This window comes from Urocitellus parryii, chromosome 3, assembly GCF_045843805.1.
Source record: "Urocitellus parryii isolate mUroPar1 chromosome 3, mUroPar1.hap1, whole genome shotgun sequence".
Taxonomy (NCBI): domain Eukaryota; kingdom Metazoa; phylum Chordata; class Mammalia; order Rodentia; family Sciuridae; genus Urocitellus; species Urocitellus parryii.
The window spans coordinates 100,492,216-100,518,014 of record NC_135533.1 but is presented as its reverse complement, the minus strand read 5'-3'; the positions used below and the strand labels follow the sequence as shown (position 1 = coordinate 100,518,014).

General features: G+C 42.6%; 1 protein-coding gene across 7 annotated transcripts in view; it reads left to right on the top strand.

The window, feature by feature from the left end:
- The first annotated feature begins 300 nt into the window (after window positions 1-300).
- Window positions 301-25,799, top strand: part of Camk2b (calcium/calmodulin dependent protein kinase II beta) — a 94,850-nt gene continuing 69,351 nt past the window's right edge. For 6 of the 7 annotated variants that reach the window (XM_026399502.2, XM_026399496.2, XM_026399501.2 and 3 more), the window contains exon 1: window positions 301-482. In XM_026399502.2, the coding sequence (XP_026255287.1) occupies window positions 418-482 (65 nt within the window). In that variant the 5' untranslated portion in view covers window positions 301-417. Of the gene's footprint in view, window positions 483-12,571; window positions 12,640-25,799 lie in introns of those variants that run through there. The other variant, XM_026399494.2, reaches the window with a different exon arrangement.

The window sequence follows — 25,799 nt, the reverse complement described above, 5'->3', positions numbered from 1 at the left end:
TGCGGGGTGCAGGCGGGATTCGGGTGCAGGGTGAGGCGCGCGTGCGGGTGCAGGCGCGGGAACGAGTGCAGGTACAGGGCACTGGTGCGGTGCGTGTGCGAGTGTAGGCAGGAGCTGGGTGAGTAGGGTGCGGGCGCGGCGCTTACAGAAGGCAGCGGGCCCGGCGGGCGCGGCGGCGGTGACAGCGGGCGCCCGCGCCTCCCCGCGCGTAGGTGTGCGGCGCGCTCCTGGCGGGGACCGAGCGAGCAGATCTCGCGTGCGCTCGCCGCGCGGCGCAGCCCAGCCCGGCCCCCGCCCGGCGCCGCGAGCTGAGGTGTCTCCCGCGCCCGCGCCCGTGTCGCCGCCGTGCCCGCGAGCGGGAGACGGAGTCGCCGCCCGAGCGCAGCCGAGCGCACGCCGAGCCCGTCCGCCGCCGCCATGGCCACCACGGTGACCTGCACCCGCTTCACCGACGAGTACCAGCTTTACGAGGATATTGGCAAGTAAGAGCCGAGGCGCGCGCGTCCTGGCCTGGGACCCCAGAGGAGTGGGGCCCCGGGGAACTGGGACCCTCCGCGCCGCGGGTTCCGAGCGCACTGCGGCCCCGCGCGCCCCCGGCTCCTCCGGGTTCCCGGCCCTACCGCACGGCCCCGCGCGGGCCTGACCCTCGAGCTTCGGTGCTGGGCCCGGCTGCTGGACCGCAGCGTGTACGGCCCTGCCCAGCTCGGTGGCTCGGCCGGGGCCCGGACTCGAGGTTCTGGACTCGGCGCGGCGGGGGCGGCAGCAGGTGTCCCCGGAGCGCCGGACAGACGTGACGCATTTGGCGGCGGGGAGGTCAGAGAGGAGGGGCACATGGGGGTGACAGTCGGGCCTGGAGCTCCGGGAGGGGTCAGTCGTGGCCCCAGGGGGTCATCCCCCGTGTGGGAACGCTGTCCCCACCCCCACCAGAGCGGCAGGCGGCGGGGGTGGCGGACCTGCTCCCGCCTGCTTCTGCGCGTGGCCCCATCTGTGCGGGGGGTGCCGGCGTGGGAGCAGCTTCTGCCAGGGGTCCCTTGAGGAATCTGGGTTCTGGAGGATTTTTCCCCCAGATTCTTCTGGAAACGAATTTGGAGAGCGGGGGAAGAGGTCAAAGAGCCTGGATCAGGTCATCAGGGTGGGAAATGAGGGGGTGAGGCGGGGAACCCGATTGGGCTTCTGACTTTGGGGTCATCGAGGCAGGTGGAGACTGGATTTTGGAGCATTATTTTTTGTGGTGGTGATTGGTTGAAAGGAGGGGGTTTGGAAGCTTATTTCAGGTAGGGCCTCACGGGGAACAGGTGCCCTGGCTCCTCTTACTGTGCTCCGCAGCGTGAACAATGTGGGGGCGGGAGCCCTAGTTTGGAGTGTCCAGACCTGGCTTTGCCCCTTGGGTCAGAGACCAAGAAGCCCTTCAGGGGCCTCGTCTCTAACGTGGGGTCTCCTCTCTGAGTCTGGGTAGCTGCACTTGGCATCCCTTGGGGCTGGTTTGAGAACTCCAGATCCCCATCTCCTCCCCCCTCCCCCACCCCTCCTGCGCGGTGGGGGCGCGCTGGCGAGATTTCCTATTACACATCCAGCAGCAAATCCTTTTTTTCCTTTACTAAAAAAGCGTCTGGTGAAACCTTGTGGTGGGCGAGGGACGCTGATCATTGATAATTGTGGAGTGCCCAGCTGGAGGAGTGTGGGGGTGTGCGCATTCCCCACTTCCCTGCACGTGTAGAGAGGAATCGGGTCAGGCCTGGGGGGTGAGGAACACAGTGAAGTGACAGAGAGGAAGTCTATGCTGGATAGCAAGGGGTGGGGGTTGGGTGGACCTGGAGAGCCACCCAGGGGACATCCTCATCCTCACTGTGTGCTCCTCCCTGTGGGCCCCAGGGACACAGGTCTTGAAGAAGCTTCCAGGAGCTGTCTGGGGGATGGAGGCCTGTGAGGAAGAGGGTGACAGGTTGGGAGCCCTTAGGTGGGGGTGAGCTGGCTTCCTATGTGGACAGAAGGCCCAGGGCTGTGGGTGGGGGGCTGGCTCTCCAGCTCTCAGACCCTCAGTTGAGTGGCTCTATTCGTGTCCATCCTGTCTCCTCCAGAGCTGTGTCCTGCACTGCGGGGCAGATGGCAGCAGTCAGTGTGCCTGCCTGGTTCTGTCAGGAAGAGGCAGCAGGGGGGTAGTCTCTTCTTCCTGGGGAAGCTTCTTGTCTTCTTTTGTGCTTGTGCTCAGGCCTCACCAGTCTGCTCCAAGAAGCCCCTTTCAGGACCTCCCAATTTGCCCTGGTTTCCCAGTCTGCAGCTCACCACTGCTCTTCCTTTCTTCGCTTTGGTGTGAGCTTCCCTGAGTTGAGCGATAGCGTAAGTGACCAGCCCTCCCCTGAGCCTCTGGGTCTAGCAGCTGTTGGTTATTGTCACCCATGCTGGGGGGTGGAGGTTGAGAGGGCTGATGGCAGGTGAGACAGAGGGCTCAGACAGGTGAGAGCTGGGGCCACCAGCTCCTTCTGTAGACAGGCAAGACAATGAGCCCTCATCATAAAGGAGCACATGGGGAGACCAGGCATGTGATCAGGCAAGGAATGAAGCCTCAGGTCAAGGGGTCCACTGGGACCTGGGACCAGAGGCTAGGAATCCTAGCCAGAATGAGTTGGTTCAGCCTAGCATTCATTTGTGGAGTTTGCTAGGTGCCAGGGCCAAATGCAGGAAGTATATTTGGAGGGCAAGACACCCCTAGGCCAAGCTGGGGGAACTCAGGCCCATCCTGCCATGGCCATGTCCGACAATTGTTGATAGCGCCTGCCTGGGGCACAGTGGTGTTGCTTCCCAGCCCCAGGTGGACACATCCAAGTTTATTTAAAGCCATAGTCCTGGCACCCAGTCAGGCTGACTCCCTGCTTGGCTGAAGGACAGGGTCACAGGCCCACAGCTGCGTGTGTGTGATGGGGCGTTGGCCTTTGCCTTCTCGGCTGTCTCTGCTCCTGATCTTTCCCTGGACACTTGGGCAGAAAGTCAACTGGCCAAGGAGAGATACTTTCTGGGGCCTGCTCCACTTGTCCCCAGTGACGGTGCTGCAGTATGTGCCCTTCCTTGCCCAACTCCGTGGGGCTCGTGGACATTTGCCCGGAGGCCCATATGCTGGGATACGGAGCCACCTCTAGCCTAGGTCCTGCAAGCCGACACAGAGCAAAGGAGGAAAACCCTCAGTCCACACGGACCAAATAACAGTACAGTTTACTTTTTTTTTATTAGATAGATTTTTAAAATCCAGAAATTCTAGGATAAACAAAATGAACACTCCTGTCTCTTCTACCCAGAATTGAAAACTATTCATCATTTTGGTTTAAGTCCTGTTTTAAAGTTATGAAAAGTAAAGCATTACAAATAAATGTTAAGTAACCCATTTTCCTCTGACTGCTGTTAGACATTTGTATCCTTTCTCCCGGGCTCTTGAGCCTGGGAGATAGAAGTATCCACACTAATATGTGGGATTCTTTCACGTGTTTTCTCAGCATAGTCTTATTGACATCTGTGCGCACCAATAAATTGTGGTCGCCGACTGCTGCGTGGTGATCCATCGTATGAACACCACGTCTCATCTGCTTTCCTCCTGATGGGAGTCTAGATTTGCTTCCTGCTTTGCACTCTTACCCACCACGAGACCAACACTGTGCATGTGTTCGCTAGTGCAGGGGTGAGAGTTTCTTTGGGGTTTATCCCTGTCAGTGGGGTTGTCAGTGAGGGTCTACCCTGCCATGTCAACTCCCACTAGTTGTGTTGTGGATACCCCTGCCCTTGGTGCTGCTCTCCCTGGCACAGGCAGGTGGTGAAGGTTTATGGGCAGGAAGTGTCTCACATTCTGGGTTCTAGCTTGTGAATCTTTCACTTTTGGGAAGTCATTGTTGCCTTAAAATATAGATGATCTCCTTAGAGGGAAACAGTTCCCATGAGGTTTTGTATGTAATTTCAGGAGTTCATGAACCCCTCCAGAGGACTGGGGCCATGGCCCATGTGGTCACAGCATCTAATGGGTGTGGAACTTTAAATGTTTGATATTATTTGAGCTGTCCAGGAACGCTTTCCCTCCACCTATGTACTACAACTACAGAAACCCTTGGGAAGATCAGCAACTTGCCCAAATTTAGGCAGCGGGTATGTCCTTGACTTCCAGCCCAGGGTATCTCCCATTCCTCCTAGCAATCCCCAAACCTCAGTTAGGCCTAGAATTGACCTTGATGTGTCCTTGACTCCTCCACTGGACCCCAGGAAGTAGAGAGCAGGCTGCATTCTGGGGCATGTGTAACCTGCCCACTCACTGGAGGTATTGCTGTTTGCTCCTGCTTTCTGCCAGCAGGCCTACTCTGAACCAGTGGATGGCCTGCTAGGTAGTTAATAGATAAACTTCAGAAATTCAGAGCAGATCAATTTTTGAGACTTCCTTGCTTTGAAGCGGTTGCCAGGGAAGACAGGAATGGAGTGGAGGAGGAATCTTGTATTTGCTTTCCTCCTCCCTTCCTCTGGTACATCAGTCCCTTCCTGTCTCCGGGTCTTTGCCAATGACAGGCTCCATTTTCTTGGGCTACTCAGCCAGGCTGTCCCAAACACTATCCCTCCCCCAGTTGCCTTTCCCTCCTCAGGACTCTCGTTACTTTGCCTTCTCTCTTGTACCTTGCTCTGTGGGATACTGGGGTGCAAGATGTGTTAGGACTTGGCCACTTACCCACCCACAGGCAGGGCTGGGTCCCTAGGTCCTGGCCTGAGGGTGGCTTCTCCAGGTGAGGAAGGGGTGAGTGACCTCAGGCCTACTGGTCTGTCTCCAAGAAGGCCAGAGAAGTTCTTGTCTTGATTCTTTAATGTAGGGTAGTTTAAAAAGAAGTTGCACATGCTGAGGTTGCTGGCAAGATGCGCATTAAGGTGACGCTAGTTTAGTTACTATTTAATGGTATTTTTATACCATAACCTACTTTGCTGAGAGCTAAGAATATATCTGCATGCTTGCTACCGGACTCTTTCTTTTCTGGTAACAGTTGCTAGCACTTCAGTGGTGCTTATTTTATTAACATGCTTGCTCTGTGAAATAGGTGCTGTGATATTCCCAGTTTACAGAAGAGGTGACTGAGGCACTGAGAAGCCCCATCCCCAGCAACAAATCATTCAGGGTCAGAGTTTGATTCTAGGTACTTTGACTCTGAACTCTATAATCTGCTTCTCTCAAAAGCACATGAACCTACTCTATAATGTACTTTAAAAATGCTGTTTTTCTGTTAACTGACTTGTGGCAAGCTTGTGGTCCACTCTGAACCCAGGCTTCTGGAGACTGCACCTGTCCTCAGCTAGCAGCTTGCCATGCTGTCTTTGTGCCTTTCCAAACCCAGGGCACTGCCCCCCATTCCCATTTGTGAAAATGTCATTTCTTTTCATTGTCTCTCCTTGACAACCAACAATCTGACCCCATTTGAAACCAGTAAGACTTAAAACTTTTATTTTATTAATTAAATTACTAGGGCAATATAGTCTTGTTGTGAAAAAAAAAAATCAAGTAGTAAGAAGTGTGCACCAGAATGTGACCTTTTACACTCATGTTCCCTCACCTGCTGGAAAAACCTGGGCTGTTTATTTTTATGTCACTATAAGGTTGTGTTATGTATACACATATCTACACAGATACATATATGTCATGTGTCTGTGATTTTAAAGCACATATGGAATCACTATGCATGTGACTGGTGACACTTTTCCATGCTTATCCACCATGTCAGTATGTATTTTCCTAGGGATTTGGGCTACTGGTCCCCTTAGCAGAGAGATGGATGTACATGCATTGGCCATACTTTTATTTTATTTATTCATTTATTTAAATTTTTTAATTGTAGATGGACACAATACCTTTATTTTATTTATCTGTTTTTATGTGGAGCTGAGGATCCAACCCAATGCCTTACATGTGCGAGGCAGATCCTCCACCCCAGAGCTACAACCCCAGCCCTGGCCATACTTTTAAAACTCAAATTTGGGACCAGTCTTCTGATGAGTGTGACAGAAGATGGGAGGGCCCTATACTTGAATTCAGGGCCTGAAAAGTTTCTAAGAAGGTGTGATTCTTGTGAATGAAGGGCTGGGTTCTCGGTATTACCGCAGGTACTGACCACTTAGAAGTGCAGAGGTTAAGGTCATTGATACTAAGAAAGTCCCAGTCTCACTTGAAGAAACTGAAGAGTGTATTCTGGGCTTTTTTTTTTTTTTTTTTGTATCTGGGCCTCCACAAGAATGGAGGGGAAGGATATGCAATGCTTGCTTTTCTAATAGGAATGATTCTCTTATTTTGGCTCTCTTGGCCTTTCAAGAGTCTATATTGAGTCATTCTGGAATTTAATAGTAATTTGATGGAAAAGACCAAGTAGATAGAAATGTGTAACGATTGCTCTGGGAAGACGTCTTGACCCCATACTCCCTGGTCCAAGTGAGAGACATGGCCTTTCCAAAGATTTTAAGTTTTTTTTGTTTCTGTCTCTCCTACCAAAAATGGAATCTGATTTGATTATTCGTGAAGCATCCTTTACAGCTGCAAGTCACTTTGTTAGTGTAGAAACATGAAAATGCATATGTGTCAATTTAGTTCGGGGTAGAAAACATTGCCATATGGATATATCACATACAAATACCTATCTTATTCATATGCAAATCTGAATTTATTTAAAATAAAAACATGGTTTTGTGTGAAAGATGGTGTTTTTAGCTGCTGAACTTTGGGTGGCTTCTGTCTCCTGGATGAGAATCACAAACTTGATTAGGGCTCAGCGGCTGGTGGACATGGTGCCTCATATTTTGACACGATGATCCTAAAATAACTAAAGTCACTGTTCTTTATTAAGCCAGATACAAGCTTTAGTAGAATCTAGAACAGATTGGCGGTAGTCAGGCAACAATTTTGGGATATTTTATAGAAGGGGGTATCATTCCCACTATTGGCAATCACCACTATCTTTGTCTCCCCACTTTGTGAGCAGCATGTGAACCTGGTTAGGGAAGGAGCCGTTCTCATGTTTTGGGGAGATGCCAGGGTTTCTGCTCTGCTGTAATGCACATCCAGTCAGTGCTGGTTTCCAAGCCTCCTTCTTTCACCCAATGTGCTTGAGTGCTCAGACCAGTGCCTGGCACACAGCAGGTGCTCAGCAGTGGCTCTGTGATAGCCTGGACCGTTCAGGCCTTGCAGTCCTGCCTGCTTCCCAGAGCAGTGTCATCCCACTTCACAGATGCAGGTCCTCCAGTGTCTGCTAGTGCCTTCCTAGTGACCTGCTGGTCTTGCCACCTGGTGAGACAGCCACAGAGCTGTCACTCTTAGACACCTGCCTGGAGCTGGCCTCCAGGTGGTTTGCAGCATCCTGCTCATTTCATAATGAAGTTCTCCATGGTACTTCTGTTCTTGCATGTTGAGGGACAGCCTGATTCTCTAAGTCCATGGGTTTGATCCAGGCTGGCTGTTGGGAGGTTTGTGGCTCTAGTAGAAGCATTATCTTCTGATGAAGAGGTGACCAGGGGGATGTGTCTCAGCTCAGGCTGAAGCTTGGAGACCTCTGGGGAAATGTTCACTGAAGCCCAGATAGTCAGACACTAGGGTTTTGAAAAGCTTCCAAGTTATTCCAGGGGTAAATGCATATGCCATGAAGCCTGAACCTGTCCTATGGCCCAAGCCGTACAACCCCCACATTCCTTGGTTCCTTAAGAGCCTCACTATTTGTGTTTGGAATTTGGCTTTGTTTTCTGTACACTCGCAATGATATTAACCCCCATCCCATCCAAGTTTTCTAGAGTAGTATTGTTCAGAAGAAGTGAAATGTAGCTATGAAGGGGATCCACATGTGTGATTTAAAAAATTCTAGTACATAAAAGAAATCAAAAGAAACAGTGAAAGTAATTTTACACACACACATTTAACTTTATATTCATATATAATTTCAACATGTAATCAATGTAAAATTATTAAGTATTTTGCATTCCTTTTTATGTTATATCTTAGAAACCTGTTGTGTATTTTATATTTAAGGTATGTTTTGGTTTGGACTAGACATTCCAGGTTCTTGTAGTTATGTGATGCCAAGTGGCTATTGGGCTGGACAACACGAGACCAGAGCTTACATTTTTTTTTCTGGTTTCTTTTGAGGATGGTAGTTATATTCTGGGTTGTATTTGCCAGTTTTGATTTCTCTTGCTGTCCTGAAGATTCTTTTATTCATTGTACAAATCTGGTTGCACATTCACCACCTGCCAGGCATCTTTCAGCTGCTTGGGAAACAGTAGTGAGCAAAACAGTCAAGGATGCCTGCCTTGGGGAGCTTATGTGCTGGTGGCAGGTGAGAGACAGGTAAAAACTAAACAGATTCTGACGGGACCCTGTGCAGTGGTATGCACCTGTAATCCTGGCTATTTAGGAGGCTGAGGAAGGAGGGTCACAAGTTTGAGGCCAGCTTGGCCAAAATAAGACAATTTAATCAAAGGTCTGGGTAGAGGAGTTGGAGTTGTAGCTTAGTGGTAGAGCACTTGCCTAGCATGTGTGAGGCACTGGGTTCAGTTCTTGGCACTGCATATAAATAAATGAATAAAATAAAGGTCCATCAATATCTAAAAATAAAAGGACTGGGTAGAGTACTTGCTTAGCTTATGCAAGGCCCTGGGTTCAATTCCCCAGTACTGAAAAAAAGAATTATATGATAGTGTAGCTGGTGATGAATATCTGTGGAAATGCAGGAATACCAGTTATAAGGAAGATTGCAGCTATAAAAAGGGTGGTCAGGGATTTTAATTAGAATAAGATATTCCAAGCTTGTATAAATATATCAAAATTGTTTGCACAGTTATGTATAGCTAAAGAGAACAAAAAAAATTGTTCTTTTTAAGAAAGTGTCATCAGGCCAAGAAAAAAGAGAGTAGACTCAAATTGCTCAGGTCAGGAATGAGAGAGGAGACATTACTACCAAATTGAAAGAAATAAAAAGGATTATAAGGAAATACTGTGAAAAATTATGTGCCGGGCTGGAGTTGTAGCTCTGTGGTAGAGCAATTGCCTTGCATGTGCGAGGCCCTGGGTTTGATCCTCAGCATCATATAAAATAAATACATAAATAAAAATAAAGATATTGTGTCCATTTACAACTAAACATAAAATTTTTAAAAATTATGTGCTGGTCTGGGTCTGGGGTTGTGGCTCAGAGGTAGAGTGCTCGCCTACCATGCCGGAGGCACTGGGTTCGATCTTCAGCACCACATAAAAATAAAGATATTGCATCCACCTATAACTAAAAATGAATATTAAAAAAAATTATGTGCTGGTCTGGGGTTGTGGCTCAGCGGTAAAGCGCTCATCTAGCTCATGTAAGACTCTGGGTTCAACCCTTAGCACCACATAAAAATAAATAAGTAAACAAAATAAAGGTATTGTGTGAAAAAAAATTTAGATAGCCTAGATGAAATGCACAAAGAGAAGGACGTAAACTACTGAAACTGACCCAAGAAGAAATAGAAAATTTGACAATTAGAGATTGAATTAGTAATTTCAATGTCCCATTCTAAAACACCCAGTCTCTGGGACCTTTATGATAAATTCTACCAAGCATTTAAAGAGGAATTAATACAGTTTTTCATAAACTTTCCCAAAATATAGAAGGGGAACAAATTCCTCCCAGTTCGTTTAATGAAGCCAGTAACTGTAAATGACAGACCATCTGATACCAGACCAGAAAGGACATTACGACTGGTATCTTTTATAAAATAATAATGAAACCAACTAGCAACGTATGAAAAGGATAGCACATTACAAACAAGTAGCATTTGTCCCAGGAATGAAAGGTTGGTTTAACATAAAAAGCAATCTGTGTAATATACCATATTGATAGACTAATCAAAAAAAGAATGATTATCCCAATAAATGCAGAAGAAGCATTTGACAAAATCCAATACTATTTCATGATAAAAAAACACTACAAATTAGGAAAGAGAACTTCCTAAACTTGTTTAAAGGCATTTATGAAAAACCCACAGCTAAAATTATATTTGATGGTGAAAGACTAGATGTGTTTTTCCTAAGATCAGAAACAAAACAAGGATGTCTTTTCTTTTCATTTCTCTCTATCATGGTACAGAAAGGTTCTAGCCATGGCTATTAGGTAATAAAGAAAAATAACCAGAAAAAGAACAGATAAAACTACCTCTCTTTGTGGATGACATGATCTTGTGTAAGAAAATCCTAAATAATTTACTAAAAAAAAATTAGAACTAAAAAAATGAATTGAGCAAAGTTGCAGGATAAAAGATCAATGTACAAATATCCAGTGTATTTCATTACACTAGTAATGCTTAATCTCGAAATTAAGACAAATAATTCCATGTAAAATATCATCCAAAGGAATACATTTAATAAAAGAAAAGACATATTTGTGTGTTGAAAACTACAAACCACTCTTGAGAGAAATTAAAGAAGACCTATATAAATGTAAAGGCATCCCATGTTCATGGATTGAAGGCAATATTATTAAGATGGTAGTTCAGTCCAAATTGACTTACAAATTCAATGTATTATCTCTTTAAAAATTGAATTTTTTGTTTGTCTTAAAATTTACATGTAAATGCAAGGGACTCAGAATAGTCAAAATAATCTGTAAAAGAAAAACAAACTTAAAATCACACATCCTGATTTTAAAACTATACGGCTACATCAGTTAACACAGTGTGGTATTTGCAGAAGGATAAACACATAGATCAGTGGAATAAGATTGAGAATCTGGAATAAATCTATTCATCTATGGCCAACTGATTTTGACAAAGGTGCCCAGATAATCCAATGGGGGAAAAAAATAAGAGTCCATTCAACAAATGTACAGTTGAGTATTCAGATGCAAAAGAATGAAGTTGAAACCTTAATTGATACTGTATACAAAGATTATCTCCAAAAAATTATTTCAAAATGGATCGCAGACTTAAATGTAAGAGCTAAAACACTGTTAAACTCTTAGAAGAAAATATAGGAGTAAATCTTTGTGATTTTGGTTTAGGCAATGGTTTTGTAGACATGACACCAAAAATATATAGTAAAAGAAATACAGATAAACTGAACTTTATTAACATTCAAGTTTGTACTTCAAATAATATTTTCAATAAAGTGTGAAAAGACAACATATAAGAAGCTGATTCTTATTTGCTAATCATATATTTGATGAGGAATTAGTATTCAGAATACTTTAAGAACTTTTAATACTTAACAGTAAAATAAACAACCCAATTAAAAAATGGGCAGAGGATATGAACAGACATTTCTTCAAAGAAGGTATTATAAATGCCCAACAACACATGAAAAGATGCTCAACATCATTAGTCATTCTGGATATATCCACATATGAACTTGTTCATATCATCATTATCCATAACAGCTCAAATGTGTATCATCTGAAGAATGAATAAAGAAATGGAATATTCTAAAAGTTCTAGAAGTTCTAACAATACTGCTACATGTTACAACATGGATGACCTTTAAAAACATGCTTAGTGGGGCTGGGATTGTAGCTCAGTGGTAGAGTGCTTGCCTAGCACGTGTGAGGTACTGGGTTTAATCCTCAACACCACATATAAATAAATAAAAAAAGGTGTTTTATCCATCTCCAATTAAATTTTTTTTAAAATATTTATTTTTTATTTGTATTTGGACACAATACCTTTGTTTTATTTATTTTTATATGGTGCTGAGGATTGAACCCAGGCCCTCACAGGTGCTAGGTGAGCACTCTACCACTGAGCCACAACCCCAGCCCCTCCAACTAAAAATATTTTTTAAAAACATGCTCAGTAAAAGAAGCAAGTCACAAAAGACCACATATTCTATAATTCATTTATATGAAATGTCTGGAATAGGGCTGGGGCTGTCGTTCAGTGGTTGAGCACTTGCCTCGCAGGTGTGAGACCCTGGTTCAATCCTCAGCACCACATAAAAATAAATAAATAAATAAAAATTAAAAAAAAATGTCCAGAATAGGTGAATCCTCAGAGCAGACAGTGGAACTGAGGGTGCAGTGGGGAGAGAGGATCAGAAGTGACTGCTAATGGATAGGAGTTTCTTTTGAGAGCGATGGAGTGTTGTAAATTTAGATGGTGGTAATGGATATACAATTCTGTGGATGTATTAAAAGCCATTGGATTATAAGCTCTAAGTGGATGGATTATTTGATATATAAATTATATCTCAATAAAGTTATTTAAATGTGTAAATCCCACTTAGAAAAACAAAAACTCTTCCATCTGGATCTCAACCTTCCAATTGCTGAGAAGTGAGCTTTAAAACTAATGTGATCGCCAACACCTCACTCAGGGCCTTCCTTAATCGGCAGGACCTGCCAGAACGGTTGTTCTGGCTGGGCCAGCTCCTTTGAGCCAATTCTGCTGTGGAGTCTTCACAAATGAACCACAGTGAGAAACAGTCTTGTCACCACCACCTCTGACCTGTGCCTGGTGACGGTGTCTCTAAACTTAGCCAGTCCCTGGGCCCCTGCCTGATGTGAGCTCAGGCCTGAGGCATGGGAACGTCAGGTTCCCATTTGGCAAGAAGCGTCCAGGACCTGTGGGCCCCTTTAGCTCTGACCTGGACCCAAGACGCATGCCACCTCCTATCTTTCCCAGAGGCAGGTAAGTGGTGAGGGCACACCCCGATGGCTTCACTTTCAGGAATGTCCTTCTGATGGTTCCACTTCTAGGGACCCAATAAGTGCCTTGGCTCTCAAAACTTGACATGGTGGCCTCACTCCATGTTCTGGGATCCATCTTCCTTCTTTTCTGAACAGCTTTCAAGACCATCCCTTCGACACTCAAGGCCAGATCTTTGCAGCAAGGCTGGAGCTGAGGCTTCCCTTTACTCCCGCGTGAGGTGGCATCCCTGATCCCTTCGTTGCCTTCTTTCCTTCCTCAGAGAAGGTTCAAGAGGCTCAGGCACCTCAAGTCTGGGTAGGGGTCCTCATGACAGCAGTACAGCTTTGCTGTGGTGGAACGTCTGGGGCACAGATGTGGCTGCTCTGAAAAGCAGCCCCAAGATCAGGGAGATGGATAGAGTATGTGAGAACTGGTTTATTGCTCAGGACAGTAGGCTGGGCAGCAGGACAGTTGGGATCCCCAGGGGCTGTGTGTTTGGCAGTCACTGAAAACTTGGTAGACACAAGGCCTCTGCAGGCTGGAAGGAAGTGAGGGTCTGAGGGTCCCTCTCTGTCCCCAGTGGCCCAGCCTGTGTCTGACCCCTGCAGAGATGAAGCTCCTTTCCCATCCTGGGCTCGCTGCCTCTCCACCTGACCTGGCTCATCCCCTCATCAGAACAGCTCCCAGACAATGCCAGGAGCATTATCCACAGACCCTACCACCTGAAAGTCCTAACAGAATCCATGGTTTGGGTGCTTTTCATGATTCCTCTGCAGGCTGAGAGGAATGTTATCCTTACACTAATTTTCTGATTGGTGTTCACAAACCTTGTTTTAACCAATGACCTGCATGACGGACAGCCAAGGACAACCTGTCTTGTGGGAGGAGTGTTGCTCTGAACCTCTCTGGCAGGATGGCCTTCAGGGCATCTGGGGCTGGGGAGGTCTGGGGACTGCCAGCTTCATGGGAACATGGTGGGGACAGAACAGCCCTGCCTGCCACCCATTGCTTTTAGTTCATGATTTACTGTCTGGAGTCATTATGGATTTTTTCCTTTAGATTTTTCTTACTTGTCACCAGAGGTTAAGGTTTCATTGGACACATGGGAGTTCTTTTTAAAACCAGATTTATTTAAATATTTATTTTTGGTACCGAGGATTGAACCCAGGGGTGCTCAACCACTGAGACACATTCCCTTCCCTTTTTATATTTTATTTAGAGATGAAGTCTTGCTAAGTCGCTTAGGGCCTTGCTCAGTTACTGAAGCTGACTGAATTTGTGATCCTCCTGCCTCAGCCTCCCAAGCTGCTGGGATTACAGGTGTGTGCCATTGTGCCCAGCTAAAAGATTTTAAAGAAAGCATTTCAAGTACAAGTCTTTCACTATTTCTTAAAGATTTCTCAGAGATTTGGCCACATGTCTTATCAGGACATTTTTAAAAATGTGGTAAAATACACATAACACAAAACTTACTGTCTTAATTATTATTAAGTGTATGATTCAGTCACATTAAGTATAGCCACATTTCTCTGCACTCATCACCACCATCCATTTCCAGAATTTTTTATTTTCTCTAATGGAAACTCTGTCCCCATTAAACACTAATTCTCTTTACACCTCCCCACAGCCCCTGGTAACCCCCATTCTACTTCCTGCCTCAGAATTTGACTCCTCTAAATACCTCATATAAGTGAAATCATACAGTATTTGTCCCTTTACAGATGTCTTATTTCACTCAGCAAGGTACCTGCAAGGTTCTTCCATGTGGAATGTGTCAGAATATCCCTCCTGTCTACCTTTAAAAAAAATTTTTTTTTTGCAAAGCTGGGGATGGAACCTAGGACCTTATGCATGCTAGGCAAGAGCTCTATCACTAAAATGCATACCAGCCCTCTCTCCTGAATAATATTCCATTGTATGTGTAGACCATGTTTTGCTTATCCATTCATCTATCAATGAATGCTTTCACCTCTTAACAATTGTGAATAATGCTGCTTTGAATATGATATACAAAAATGTTTTAAGGCCTATGATACATGATTTCCTCCTGCTGGGCATGGCTTATTGGCCACTGGGAGGTATAGCCTTGGGCCGCCATGTATCTCTGGGTTTTGGCCTCACCCATATAAATCGGATGTGTCACGTCACGTGACTTTCTAGGGTCCCTTCTGGTTCTGTGGAAATCCATTTCTTTTCTTTGAGACTTGCTGCAAAGCTTAGCCTTTGAACATGAAGGTGCCTCACAGACCAATCCCAAGGACAGTTCTTACCACATCCTTTTGCATTCCTTAAGAATAAAATAAGGGCTGGGTTTGTGGCTCAGCGGCAGAGTGCTTGCCCAGCACAAGCAAGGCCCTTGGTTGGATCCTCAGCACCACATAAAATAAATAAATAAAATAAAGATATTATGTTCAGCTAAAAAAGAAATATTTAAAAAAAAGAATAAAATAAGAGGGATTAAATTTGTTTGATCTGAAATGTAACACAAAACAAAAATCCTGAAAACTTTAATTGGTATGCACATTACAGGGAAAACCAAGGGGACATAAACATTATGAGTTCTGAAGCCCCTCTGATTCTGGGTCTGTGAGTTGGGAGCCTGCACGTCCCAGGTATAGCTGCTGTGCCCAGAGTCTGTGTCCATGGTACCAGACTGTACATATCCTGAGTCCTCCCACTTGTCCTCCATGAGCCAACATGGCCTTCCATTCCTGGTGACTTTCCTCCCAGACACAGCAATGGGAGGCCTCTGCCAGGCAGGGGGCTGTGGATTCTGAAGTGTTGACTTTGAAGGTGGCTTTTTGGCTGCCATTGGGCCAGCCTTCTGTAGCACCCACTACTGCGGCTGTTTCTGAATCCATTTGCTGTTTGGCCTGGTGTCTTTCAGATTGGTACAAGCTTGGATGCTTTCACATCTCATAGAAGTTCTGATAACACAGGCTGCTTGCTGTCATGAGGCAAACTCTTCCTGCCGCCATGCTTCAGGCCGCAGAGGAGAGACAGTCTATGTGCGAGGGAAGTGTTGGGCCAGTGTGCCTGTACCCTGGGGGAAGACGGCTCTTCTGCACACCTGGATGACTTATCTCCTTCCTAAAGCCCTCTCTATGCCCTGTGATGGAGCTAAGGATCAGATATCCATGGTAGGCTCTCAGTGGGCAGGTGAAGAGGGGTCACAGCACAGCCCTTTTTCCTACTAGCTCTGACCTCAGGCTCTAGCCAACCTGAGAGGACAGTGGCCTTGAAGCCACCATGACTCCTTTCTCCTGCCAGGCCAGGAACACAGCCCTTGACTGAGTATGCCAGCCTGGAATACCAGACCTTGGCTCCAGCTGGACAGCCTACTCAGAGGCAGACTGAGTCCCCTCCTTTTTGGGGCCTAGCCTGGTACCTGTCCACTCCCCTGGGACCTTACCTTTTCCCTGGCATTTCCCAGATGGAAGTGGCACTTTGGGGAATATGCAGTTGTGCTGGTGGCCCAACAAGAGAGGGAGGCAGTGCCAGGTAGGGCTCTGGGCTGAGGACATAAGCCACCCTAGGAAGGGCACCACCCACAGCTCAGTGCTCTCCTGCCTTTGCTGGACCCTTCTGGCTCTCCCTGGCCTGTCAGTGAGGGGCAGGCTGGTATGGATAGATGCTCCAGGAGAGTTGGCCACTCAGCCCTAACCTCTTTGGGTAAGCATTAAGGGACTGCCATGCTTCCACATTTGCAAGACCTGCCAATGGGCAAAGTCTCTTCTCTGATGCTCAAATGATCAATCATAGAGACAGTGGTCACCCGTGTTCCTTGACCAGTACTGGGCCTGGCTTTCAGGAAACAGGTGGAATCTGGGGCCCTCCACTGCTCTTTCCCTGCAGTTTCCCTTGCACCTTGGTCCTCCCAGAGCTAACTGTGGTAGGTAATGGACCTCTTCCTGCAGCTGAGGCGTCCCTGTGGACCCAGCCCGGAGAGGGCAGCAGAGGGGTCCAGGAGTTGGGTACTGAGGGGAGGTGCTTGAGGAAGTGGGGGTTGTGGAGAAGTGCTGGCAGTCCCAGGCAGGGCAGAGGGGCAGATAAGGAGGAGGAGAACAATGAGGGACACAGCACACAGGAGTGGGCAAGGCTCATCCCTCTTCTGGCCTGCCTAACCCTCCCTTTGGGCATGCTGGCTCCCCTTGCCTGGGCAGCATGTTCATCCTGGAACCTGGCTTGTCCCTGGCGTTTCTCAGATGGAAGTGGGGATGGCAGCTGCCCATGCTAGCTAATTGCCAGCATCTCTTGACAAGCATGGCTTTCTGTGAGTCTGGACTCTAGGGACACAGAGAAGAAACAGACTCTTTCCTCAAAGTGCCCACCTTTATGTTATGGGGGCAGAAGAATGTGCCGTACTCCATATCTCCCAGGTAATTTCCATGTGTCAGGGGGCCACAGCTGGCACACGTGATACTGGGACTGGAGATGTTGAAGGGTGGTTTCTCTCACATATAAAGATCTCCTTCAGGTCAATAAGAAGATAGCCAAAGCCCTAATTGAAATATAGATGAAAGATGTTAAGTAGGCAGCTCACAAAAAAAGAAATTGAAAGCTTTTGGCTTGTAAAAAGAAGACAAATCAAACAAGAGTTAGCCCCCTCAGAAGAGGAACTCAGGTGGCCTATCTGCTAATAAGGCCACCTTGGCCATTCTCAGGCTCAGCTTCTCCCCTGTGGCCAAGGATGACCAAGGTCCCAGGCTACAGGCACACATGGTCTCCTCACAGAGAATGGTTCAGTCATGGATCCACCTACAGGCCTCTCCATGTGGGCTGCTGAAGAATTTCAAAGATGTGGTTGAGCCTAGGGGCCTGTCCCTAGTGCCAAGGGACAGACAGAACAGTAGGGGAAGTCCCAGCACTGAGTTTCCTGCCACCCCTCCTTCTCCCTCTCCTCCTATTCTCTCATAAGCTCTCCTTCCTGCTCACACCATCCCCTGCTCACACCATTCCCTTTCTGCTCACATTGTCCCCTTCCTGTTCACACCATCCCCTTCCTGCTCACATACTCCTTTTTGAGTATATACCTTCCTCCCCCTGCTCACACCCTCTTCCTCCTCCTAATACCCTCTTTGTCCTGTTCACACCTTCCTCCCCTGCTTATACCCTCTTCCTGCGACCCTTGCTCACACCTCCTCCTCCTATTCACACCTCCTTTCCCTACTCATACCCTCCTCCCTTTGCTCACACCTGTTTCCCTGTGCTCACACTCTCCCCCTCCCACTATACCCTCCTTTTTTTTTCACACCTGACTGCTGTGGCTTTTCTGAAGAAAAATCTTTGTGGCCAAAGATCCCTGGATAATATGGTTTACCTGAGAGAAAGAGGCAGACACACAGATTGAAAGAGGGGGACAGGACAAGAGCAAGGAGTAGAAAGGGCTTCCCTATCCTGGTATAATAAAGGTATGTTTTTGTGTCTTTCATTAAAAAAAATCATTGGACTTTTCAGAGCAGTTTTATGTCTACAGAAAAATTGGCTGGAAAGTACAGAATTCCCATGTACTCCTCACCACCCCACCCTGACCCCCAGATTCCCCTATTAACATCATGGATTAGAGTGGTACATTTGTTATAATTATAACAGACCAAGATTGATGATGATGATGATAATGATGATGATGATGTTGATGATGATGATTGGCAGGAATGCTACTAGGAATCAAACCTAGGGCCTTGGGAATGCTAGACAACGATATGTTATTAACTAACATCTGTAGTATACATTAGGATTCACTTTTGTTGTCCTACAGTTTCAGGGCTTGGACAAATGTGTACTGACATGTCTCTACCTTTGTAGTATCATACAAAGTAGTGTCACTGCCCTGAAAATTCTGTGTGCTCTGCATACTCATAACCTCCCTCCTCTGCTATCCTCTGAAAACCACTGATCTTTTTGCTCTCTTTGTATTCTTTTCTAGAATATCTTATAGTTGGAATCATGCAGTATATATAGCCTTTTCAGATTGGCTTCTTTCACTTAGTGATACCCATTTAAGGTTCCTTAAATGGCTTGATAGCTCATTTCTTTTAGCTGGCTATTATTCTATTATCTGGATGAACCACTGTTTATTTATTTTTATTTTTAGAATTTAACCTTTATTTACTTGTTTTTATGTGGTGCTGGGAATTGAACCCAGCACCTTACTCATACTAGGCAAGCACTTTACCACTGAGCTATAACCCCAGCCCTGAACCATTGTTTGTTTATCCATATCTTCAGGACATCTTGTTTGCTTCTAATTTTTGACAATTAGGAATAAAGCTGCTGTAAACATTAGTGTGCAGGATTTTGTGTGTACATATCAACTTATTTTAGTAAATATCAAACAGTGCAATTGGTGGATCATATTGTAGGAGTGGGTCTAGTTTTTTAAGAAATCACCATATTATCTTTCAGAGTGACAGTGTCATTTTGCATTCTCACCATCAATAAATGACAGTCCCTGTTGCTCCATATCCTCACCAGTGTTGGATATTCTCAGGGTCATGGATTTTGGCCATTCTGAAAAGTGTATATTGGTGTTTCTTTCTCTTTTTTTTTTCATTTTTTAGTTGCAGATGGACACAATATCTTTATTTTATATATTTATTTTTATGTGGCTCTGAGGATCAAACCCAGGGCCTCACACGTGCTAGGTGACCATTCTACCGCTGAGCCACAACCCCAGCCCAATACTAGTGTTTCTTTGTTGTTTTAATTTGTATTCCCTAATGACATCAATTGAGTATCATTTTATATGTTTATTTGCCATCTGTGTATCTTCTTTGGTGACATGTCTGCTTAGATTATTTTCCCATTTTAAAATAGGGTTGTTTTGTATTGTTGAGTTTTAAAGGTTCTTTGTATATTTTGGAAATCAGTCCCTTATAAGATATGTGTTTTGCAAATACTTTCTTCTGGTTTATAGAGATTTGTCTTTTCATTTTTGTCAACTGTGTCTTTCTGAGAACAGAACTTTAATTAAGTCCTACTTATCAGTTTTGTCTTTGGGTGTTATACCTAAGAGTCATCATTTAACCCAGATTATCTAGATTTTCTTTATGTTACTTTTTAGGAGTTTTATGATTTTGCATTTTACATTTAGGCCTATAATCCATTTTGAATTAATTTTTTGTAAATGGCATAAGATCTGTGTCTAAATCCGTTTTCTTTCACCTGGATGTTCAGTTGTTTCAGTGCTATTGTTGATAAGACTGTCCTTTCTCTATCTGACCTCCAAAGACCTCAGATTTTATTCTTTTCTTTCAATATTGTGTTGACCATTCTCTGTCTTTATTCTCCCCATATAAACTTCAGAATAAGTTTGTCTATATTCACAAAATAACTTATTGGAATTGCCTTTAATTTATAGATAAAGTTGGGGAAGAACTGACATCCTGACCATAGTGAAGCTTCTATCCATGAACATGGAATATCTCGTCATTTATTTGGTTCTTTTATTTCTTTCATCAGAGTTTTATAGTTTTCCTTATATATCTTGTACATATTTTGTTGGATTTAAATGTAAATATTTTACCCTTGTGAAACTAATAAAATGGTATTGTGCTTTTAATTTCAAATTCCAATTGTTCTTGCTGGCATATGAGAAAACAGCTGACTTTTTAATATTAATCTATATGCTACAACCATATTGTAATCACTTAGTTCCAGAGGGATTTTTGTTGATTTTTCTTGAAATTTTTATACATAGATACATCATTTGCAAACAAAGACAGTTTTATTTTTTCCTTTTTCATCAGTATACTTTTTGTTTCCTTTTCCTTGTCTTATTACATAGGGTAAGACATCCAGTAAGAGGTTGAGTCACGGTGTTAAAACAGGACATCCTTAGCTCTTGATCTTGGTGGGAAGTTTCTCACTTTTAAGTATGATGTAAAATGCAGGTCTTCGTAGACTTTTTTAAAAATCAATTTGAGGAAGTTCTACTCTTCCTAGTTTGCTGAGAGGGGTTTTAATGTTTTTATTGTTGTTGTTCTTTTCTTGTGCTTTTTAAAAAAATTCCAAATGGTTGTTGATTTTGTTAAATGTACATCTATTTGTACAATCAAGTGATATTTCTTCTTCAGGTTGTTAGTGTAAAGGGTTATATTAATTGATTTTCTAACCAGGCTTGCATACCTGAGATACATACCACTTGTTTATGCCTTGTAATTTTTTACATAAATTGTTGGATTCAATATGGAAATATTTTGTTGAGGATTTTTGCTTCTGTGTTCATAAGAGATATTGATCTGCAGATTTCTTCTTCTTCCTCCTTCCTTTTTTGGTAATATTTGTCTGGTTTTGGAATTAGGATGAGTCTGGCCTTGTAGAAAAAATTAGGAAGTATTTCCTTTATGACTGTTTTGTGGAAAAGATTTTAGAGAATTGATAAAATTTCTTTCTTAAATGTTTGTTATTATTCACCAGTGAACCCTTCTGGGCCTGGTGCTTTGTGTTTTAAAAGGTTTTTAAATATTCATTAATTCATTGAGGCCTATTCAGAGCATCTATCTCCCCTTGTGTGAATTTTGATTGATTACATCTTTCAAGAAATGGTCCATTTCATCTAAGGTTATCAAATTAATGGCCATAAAATTTTTCATAGTATTCTTAATTATCCTCTTAATCTTTATGGGATGAGCAATGATGGCCCCACTTTTATTTCAGTTGTTAATAATTTGTGTCTTCTCTTTTTTCCTTGTTATCCTGCTAGCAGTTTTTAAAATTTTTATTGATTTTTTTCTTCAAAGAACCAGCTTTTGGCTCTGTAAATTTTCTGTATTGATTTCCTGTTTGCAATTTATTGATTTCTACTCTAGTTATTATTCTTTTCTTCTGCTTACGTTGTATTTAATTCTCTTTCTAGTTTCTTAAGGTGGAGGTTTAGATTATGTATCCTAGATTTTTCTTCTTTTCTACTATATGCATTTGATACTTTAAATTTCCTCTACTACTTTCACTGCATTCAATAGATTTTGATAAATATTTTTTCATTATTTTGTTCAAATTGTTTTTAAAATTTTACCTTTAGGCTTTTCCTTCGTCCATGTGGCATTTAAAGATTTGGTGTTTAATATCCTTGTATATGGAGTTTTTCCTGCTATCTTTCTATTAATTTCTAGTCTAATTCCATTGTATTCTGAGAGCATACATTATATGATTTCTTTTCTTTCAAGTTTAAGGTGTGTTTATGGACCAGGAGATGGTCTGTCTTGGTGAATGTTCCATGGGAACTTGAGAAGAGTGTGTGTTGGTTTTGCTATTGCCAGATGGGGTAATCTGTGCCTAGATGTCTTTTTTATCCTTCTGATTGATAGTGCTGTCCCAATCCACTATGTTCTTCCTGTTTTTTTACTTGTAGGGTCTATCCCTTTCTGCTAGAGGATGTTGAATTTTCTACTACAATAGTGGTCTCTTCTAATTCTAATTTCTGTTCTGACAGTTTTTACCTTATATATTTTGATGCTTTGTTGTTAGGTGTGTACATGCTTAGGATTATTAGGTCTTTTGGGAAAATTGACTTCTTTATTATTATACAATGTCCCTCTTTATCCCTCACAATTTCCCTTATTCTGAAATCTTTTCTGAAATTTAATATAACTACTCCAGCTTTATTTCAGTGAGTGTTAGTATGATATATCTTTCTCTGTCCCCCTAGTTTTTTAAAGTTATGTTAAACATACAGACATAAAATTTACAGTCTTAACCATTAAAAAGCCAATATTTTAACATTTTGACCACTGAAAAACTAATATAGTTAACATTTAAGTGTTTAAGCTGCACCAAACTGTGCGTTGTTTTTTGACTTTCACAAAAGCTCTAAGAAGTACTATTTTCACCTCCATTTACAGATGAGAATTTTTCTCAAGATCATATAATTAGTAAATGGCAGAGTCCAGAAAAAAAAATAATGCCATATGTAGGCTGGGGTATACTTCAGTGGTAGAGCACTTGCCTAGTTCTAGCCTCTGTATCACTTGGGGGTGGAGGAAGAATTGTCAGAAGATATTGGCTATAAAGCTATTTTTTAAAAATTTGCATAAATAATTCACTTTGAGTAGTACCTGTATCTTTACTTTTAATCTCTTTGTGTCTTTATGGTTAAAGTGGGTTTCTTATAGACAGCATATAGTTGGGTCTTATTTTTTTAATCCAGTCCAGTCTCTGTTTTTTAACTGATGTATTAAAACACATTGACATTTAAAGTTATTATTAATGTAGTTGGATTAATAGCATCATATTTTTACTGCAGTGGAATTAAACTAGAAATCAGTGAGGAAATAAATGAAATCAGTACAAATTATTTATATGGCTAATCAAAATTCTTATTTTTATATATATCATATACTTTAAAAATTTACCATTCTAATCATTTTAAGTGTACAGTTCACAGGCACTAAATACATTCACATTGTTGTTCTACTGTCAAAACCGTTCAAGACAAAAAATTTTTGTATCTTCTTCAACAAAAACCCTGTACCCACTATACACTCACTATGCATTCTCTTCTTCAGGCCCTGGTAACATTTCCTCTACCTTCTTTCCATGAATTTGTTTATTCTAGGAACCAAGAGGGATCATGAAATATTTATCCTTTATGACTGGTTTATTTCATTTAGCTTAATGTCTTTAAAGTTCATCCATGTTGTAACATGTATCAGGATTTCCTTCCTTTTTGAGGCTGAATAATATCTCATTGTATGTTTATACCACACTATGTTGATTCACTCTCTCCTCAATGGACATATGGGTTACTTCTACCTTTTAGCAATTGTGGATACTGCTGCTGTGAATATAGATAGATCTGTTAGTCCCTGCTTTCAGTTCTTTTGGCTCCACCTATGAGTGGAATTGCTGGATCATATGGTAATTCTATGTTTGACTTTTTGAGGAACTGCCAGACTGTTTTCACAGTGGCTGCACCATTTTACATTCTCACCAGCCATGCACAAGGGTTCCAAGTTCTCTACGTCCTCACCAACACTTGTTTTCAGTTTCTTTTTCTTTTTCTTTCAGTTAAAGTTTTTTTTTTTTTTTTTTTAGTAGTCATCCTAATGAATGTAAAGTGGTATCTCACTATGATTTTGATTTAATTTCCCTCATGGCTAGTAATGTTGAACATATTTTCATGTGCTTATTGGCCATTTGCATATCTTCTTTGGAGAAAAGTCTATTCAAATTCTTTGCTTATTTTTAGAATTGGCTTTTTAAGGTTTTGTTGTTGACTTTTAAGTGTTCTCCTATATTTATCCCTTATCAGATACATGAATTGCAAATATTGTCTCCTATCCTGTGGATTGCCTTTTTACTCTCTTGATTGTGTTCTTTGGCTGGGCACAGTGGTGCATGCCCTCAATCCCAGTGTCTTGAGAGGCTGAAGCAGGAGGCTGGCAAGTTTGAGGCCGGCCTCAGCAACTTAGCAAGACTCTTTCTTAAAGTAAAACATCAAAAGGATTAGGGACGTGGGTCAGTGGTAAAGTGCCCCTGTGTTCAATTCCCCATACCTATAAATGAATAAATAAAGTAAATTAAAAATAAATTACAAAGAAAACTTTAAAAAGATAGTGTCCTTTGATGCACAAAATTTGTATTTTTTGGTGGAATCCAGTTTATCTATTTTTGTTGTTGTTGTTGCTTGCATTTTTTGGTGTCATATCTGGAAATCATTGCCAAAGCTAATGTCATGAAGATTTCCACCTATGTTTTATTCTAGATGTTTTATAATTTTATGTCTTAAATTTAAGTCTTTGATCTATTTTGAGTTAATTTTTAATTATGGTGTAAGAGGCCCAATTTCATTCTTTTGTATGTCAATATTAACACCAGTTGTTGATAACACTCTATGGTTTTGTCCCTCTTGTTGAAAATCAGTGGGCCATGTATGGGAAGATTTATTTCTTGGCTTTGTAGTTTACCTTTGTTTTTTGTTTTTCAGTGCTGGGGATCAAACTCAGCATGGTAGGCAAGTGCTCTACTGTTATACCCCCAGTTTAAGGTTCTGTTTTATTCTATTGGTCTGTTTCTTTGTTCTTATGCTAGTACCATGCTGTTTTGATTACTGTAGTTTTGTAGTAGGTTTTTGAAATCCAGAAATGTGAACCTTTCAACTTTGTTTTTCTTTTATTTAAGATTATTTTGGCTTTTAGGTTTCCCTTAGGATTCCATATGAATTTGGAGTAGATTTTTCTATTGGTGGGGGGAAACTGTTGGGATTTTGACAAGAATGACATTTAATTTGTAGATTATTTTGAGTAGTACTCATGTCTTTTTACTCCTAATCTGATTTCTTATAGATAGCATGTAGTAATTTTTTTATATTTATTTTTTAGTTTTAGGTGGACACAATATCTTTGTTTTTTATTTTTATGTGGTGTTGAGGTTGAACCCAGCGCCCCGTGCATGCCAGGCAAGCACGCCATATCCCAGCCTGTAGTTTTTTTTGATCCAATTCCATCTGTCTTACTTGTGTATATAAATTTATTGACATTCAAAATGATTATTGATATAGCTGGATTAATAGCTACCATATTTGTCATGATTTTCTATTTGATTCCCCCCTTTTAAGTTTCCCATCATTTTTCTGCCTCCTGTGGCTTGATTGAGCATTTTATGTGATTCTATTTCCTCTCCACCATTCCCCCTCTCTTAACATACCAATAATAATTCTTTTCCTTCTCTTCAACCTTTTTGAGGTTGCCTTAGAGTTTGTAATATACGATCACAACTAATACATTTACAACTAATCCAAGTGCACTCTAAATACTATGCTATGGAACAGGTACTGAAGTAGTACAATAATCGTCTAGCAGAGCATTGCTAACTCCTTCCTCCCATCTTTTGCATGTTCTCACTTATCCAGAGGTTATGATCATGAAAAACATTGCTGCTATTATTATTATGAATATGCTGTTATCTGTTAAATCATTAATAATAAGGGAAAGGATTTTATACCACCTTTGCTTATTGCTTCTCTCCCTTCCCATTTATGTAGATCCAGGTTTCTGACATGTCACTTTAAAAAAAAAATATTTTGTTTTAGTTGTAGTTGGACACAATACCTTTATTTTATTTCCTTGAGGATCAAACCCAGTGCCCCGCACATGCATTCTACCGCTGAGCCGTAACCCCAGCCCTCCTGACATGTCATTTTTAAACTTTCTGAAGAATTT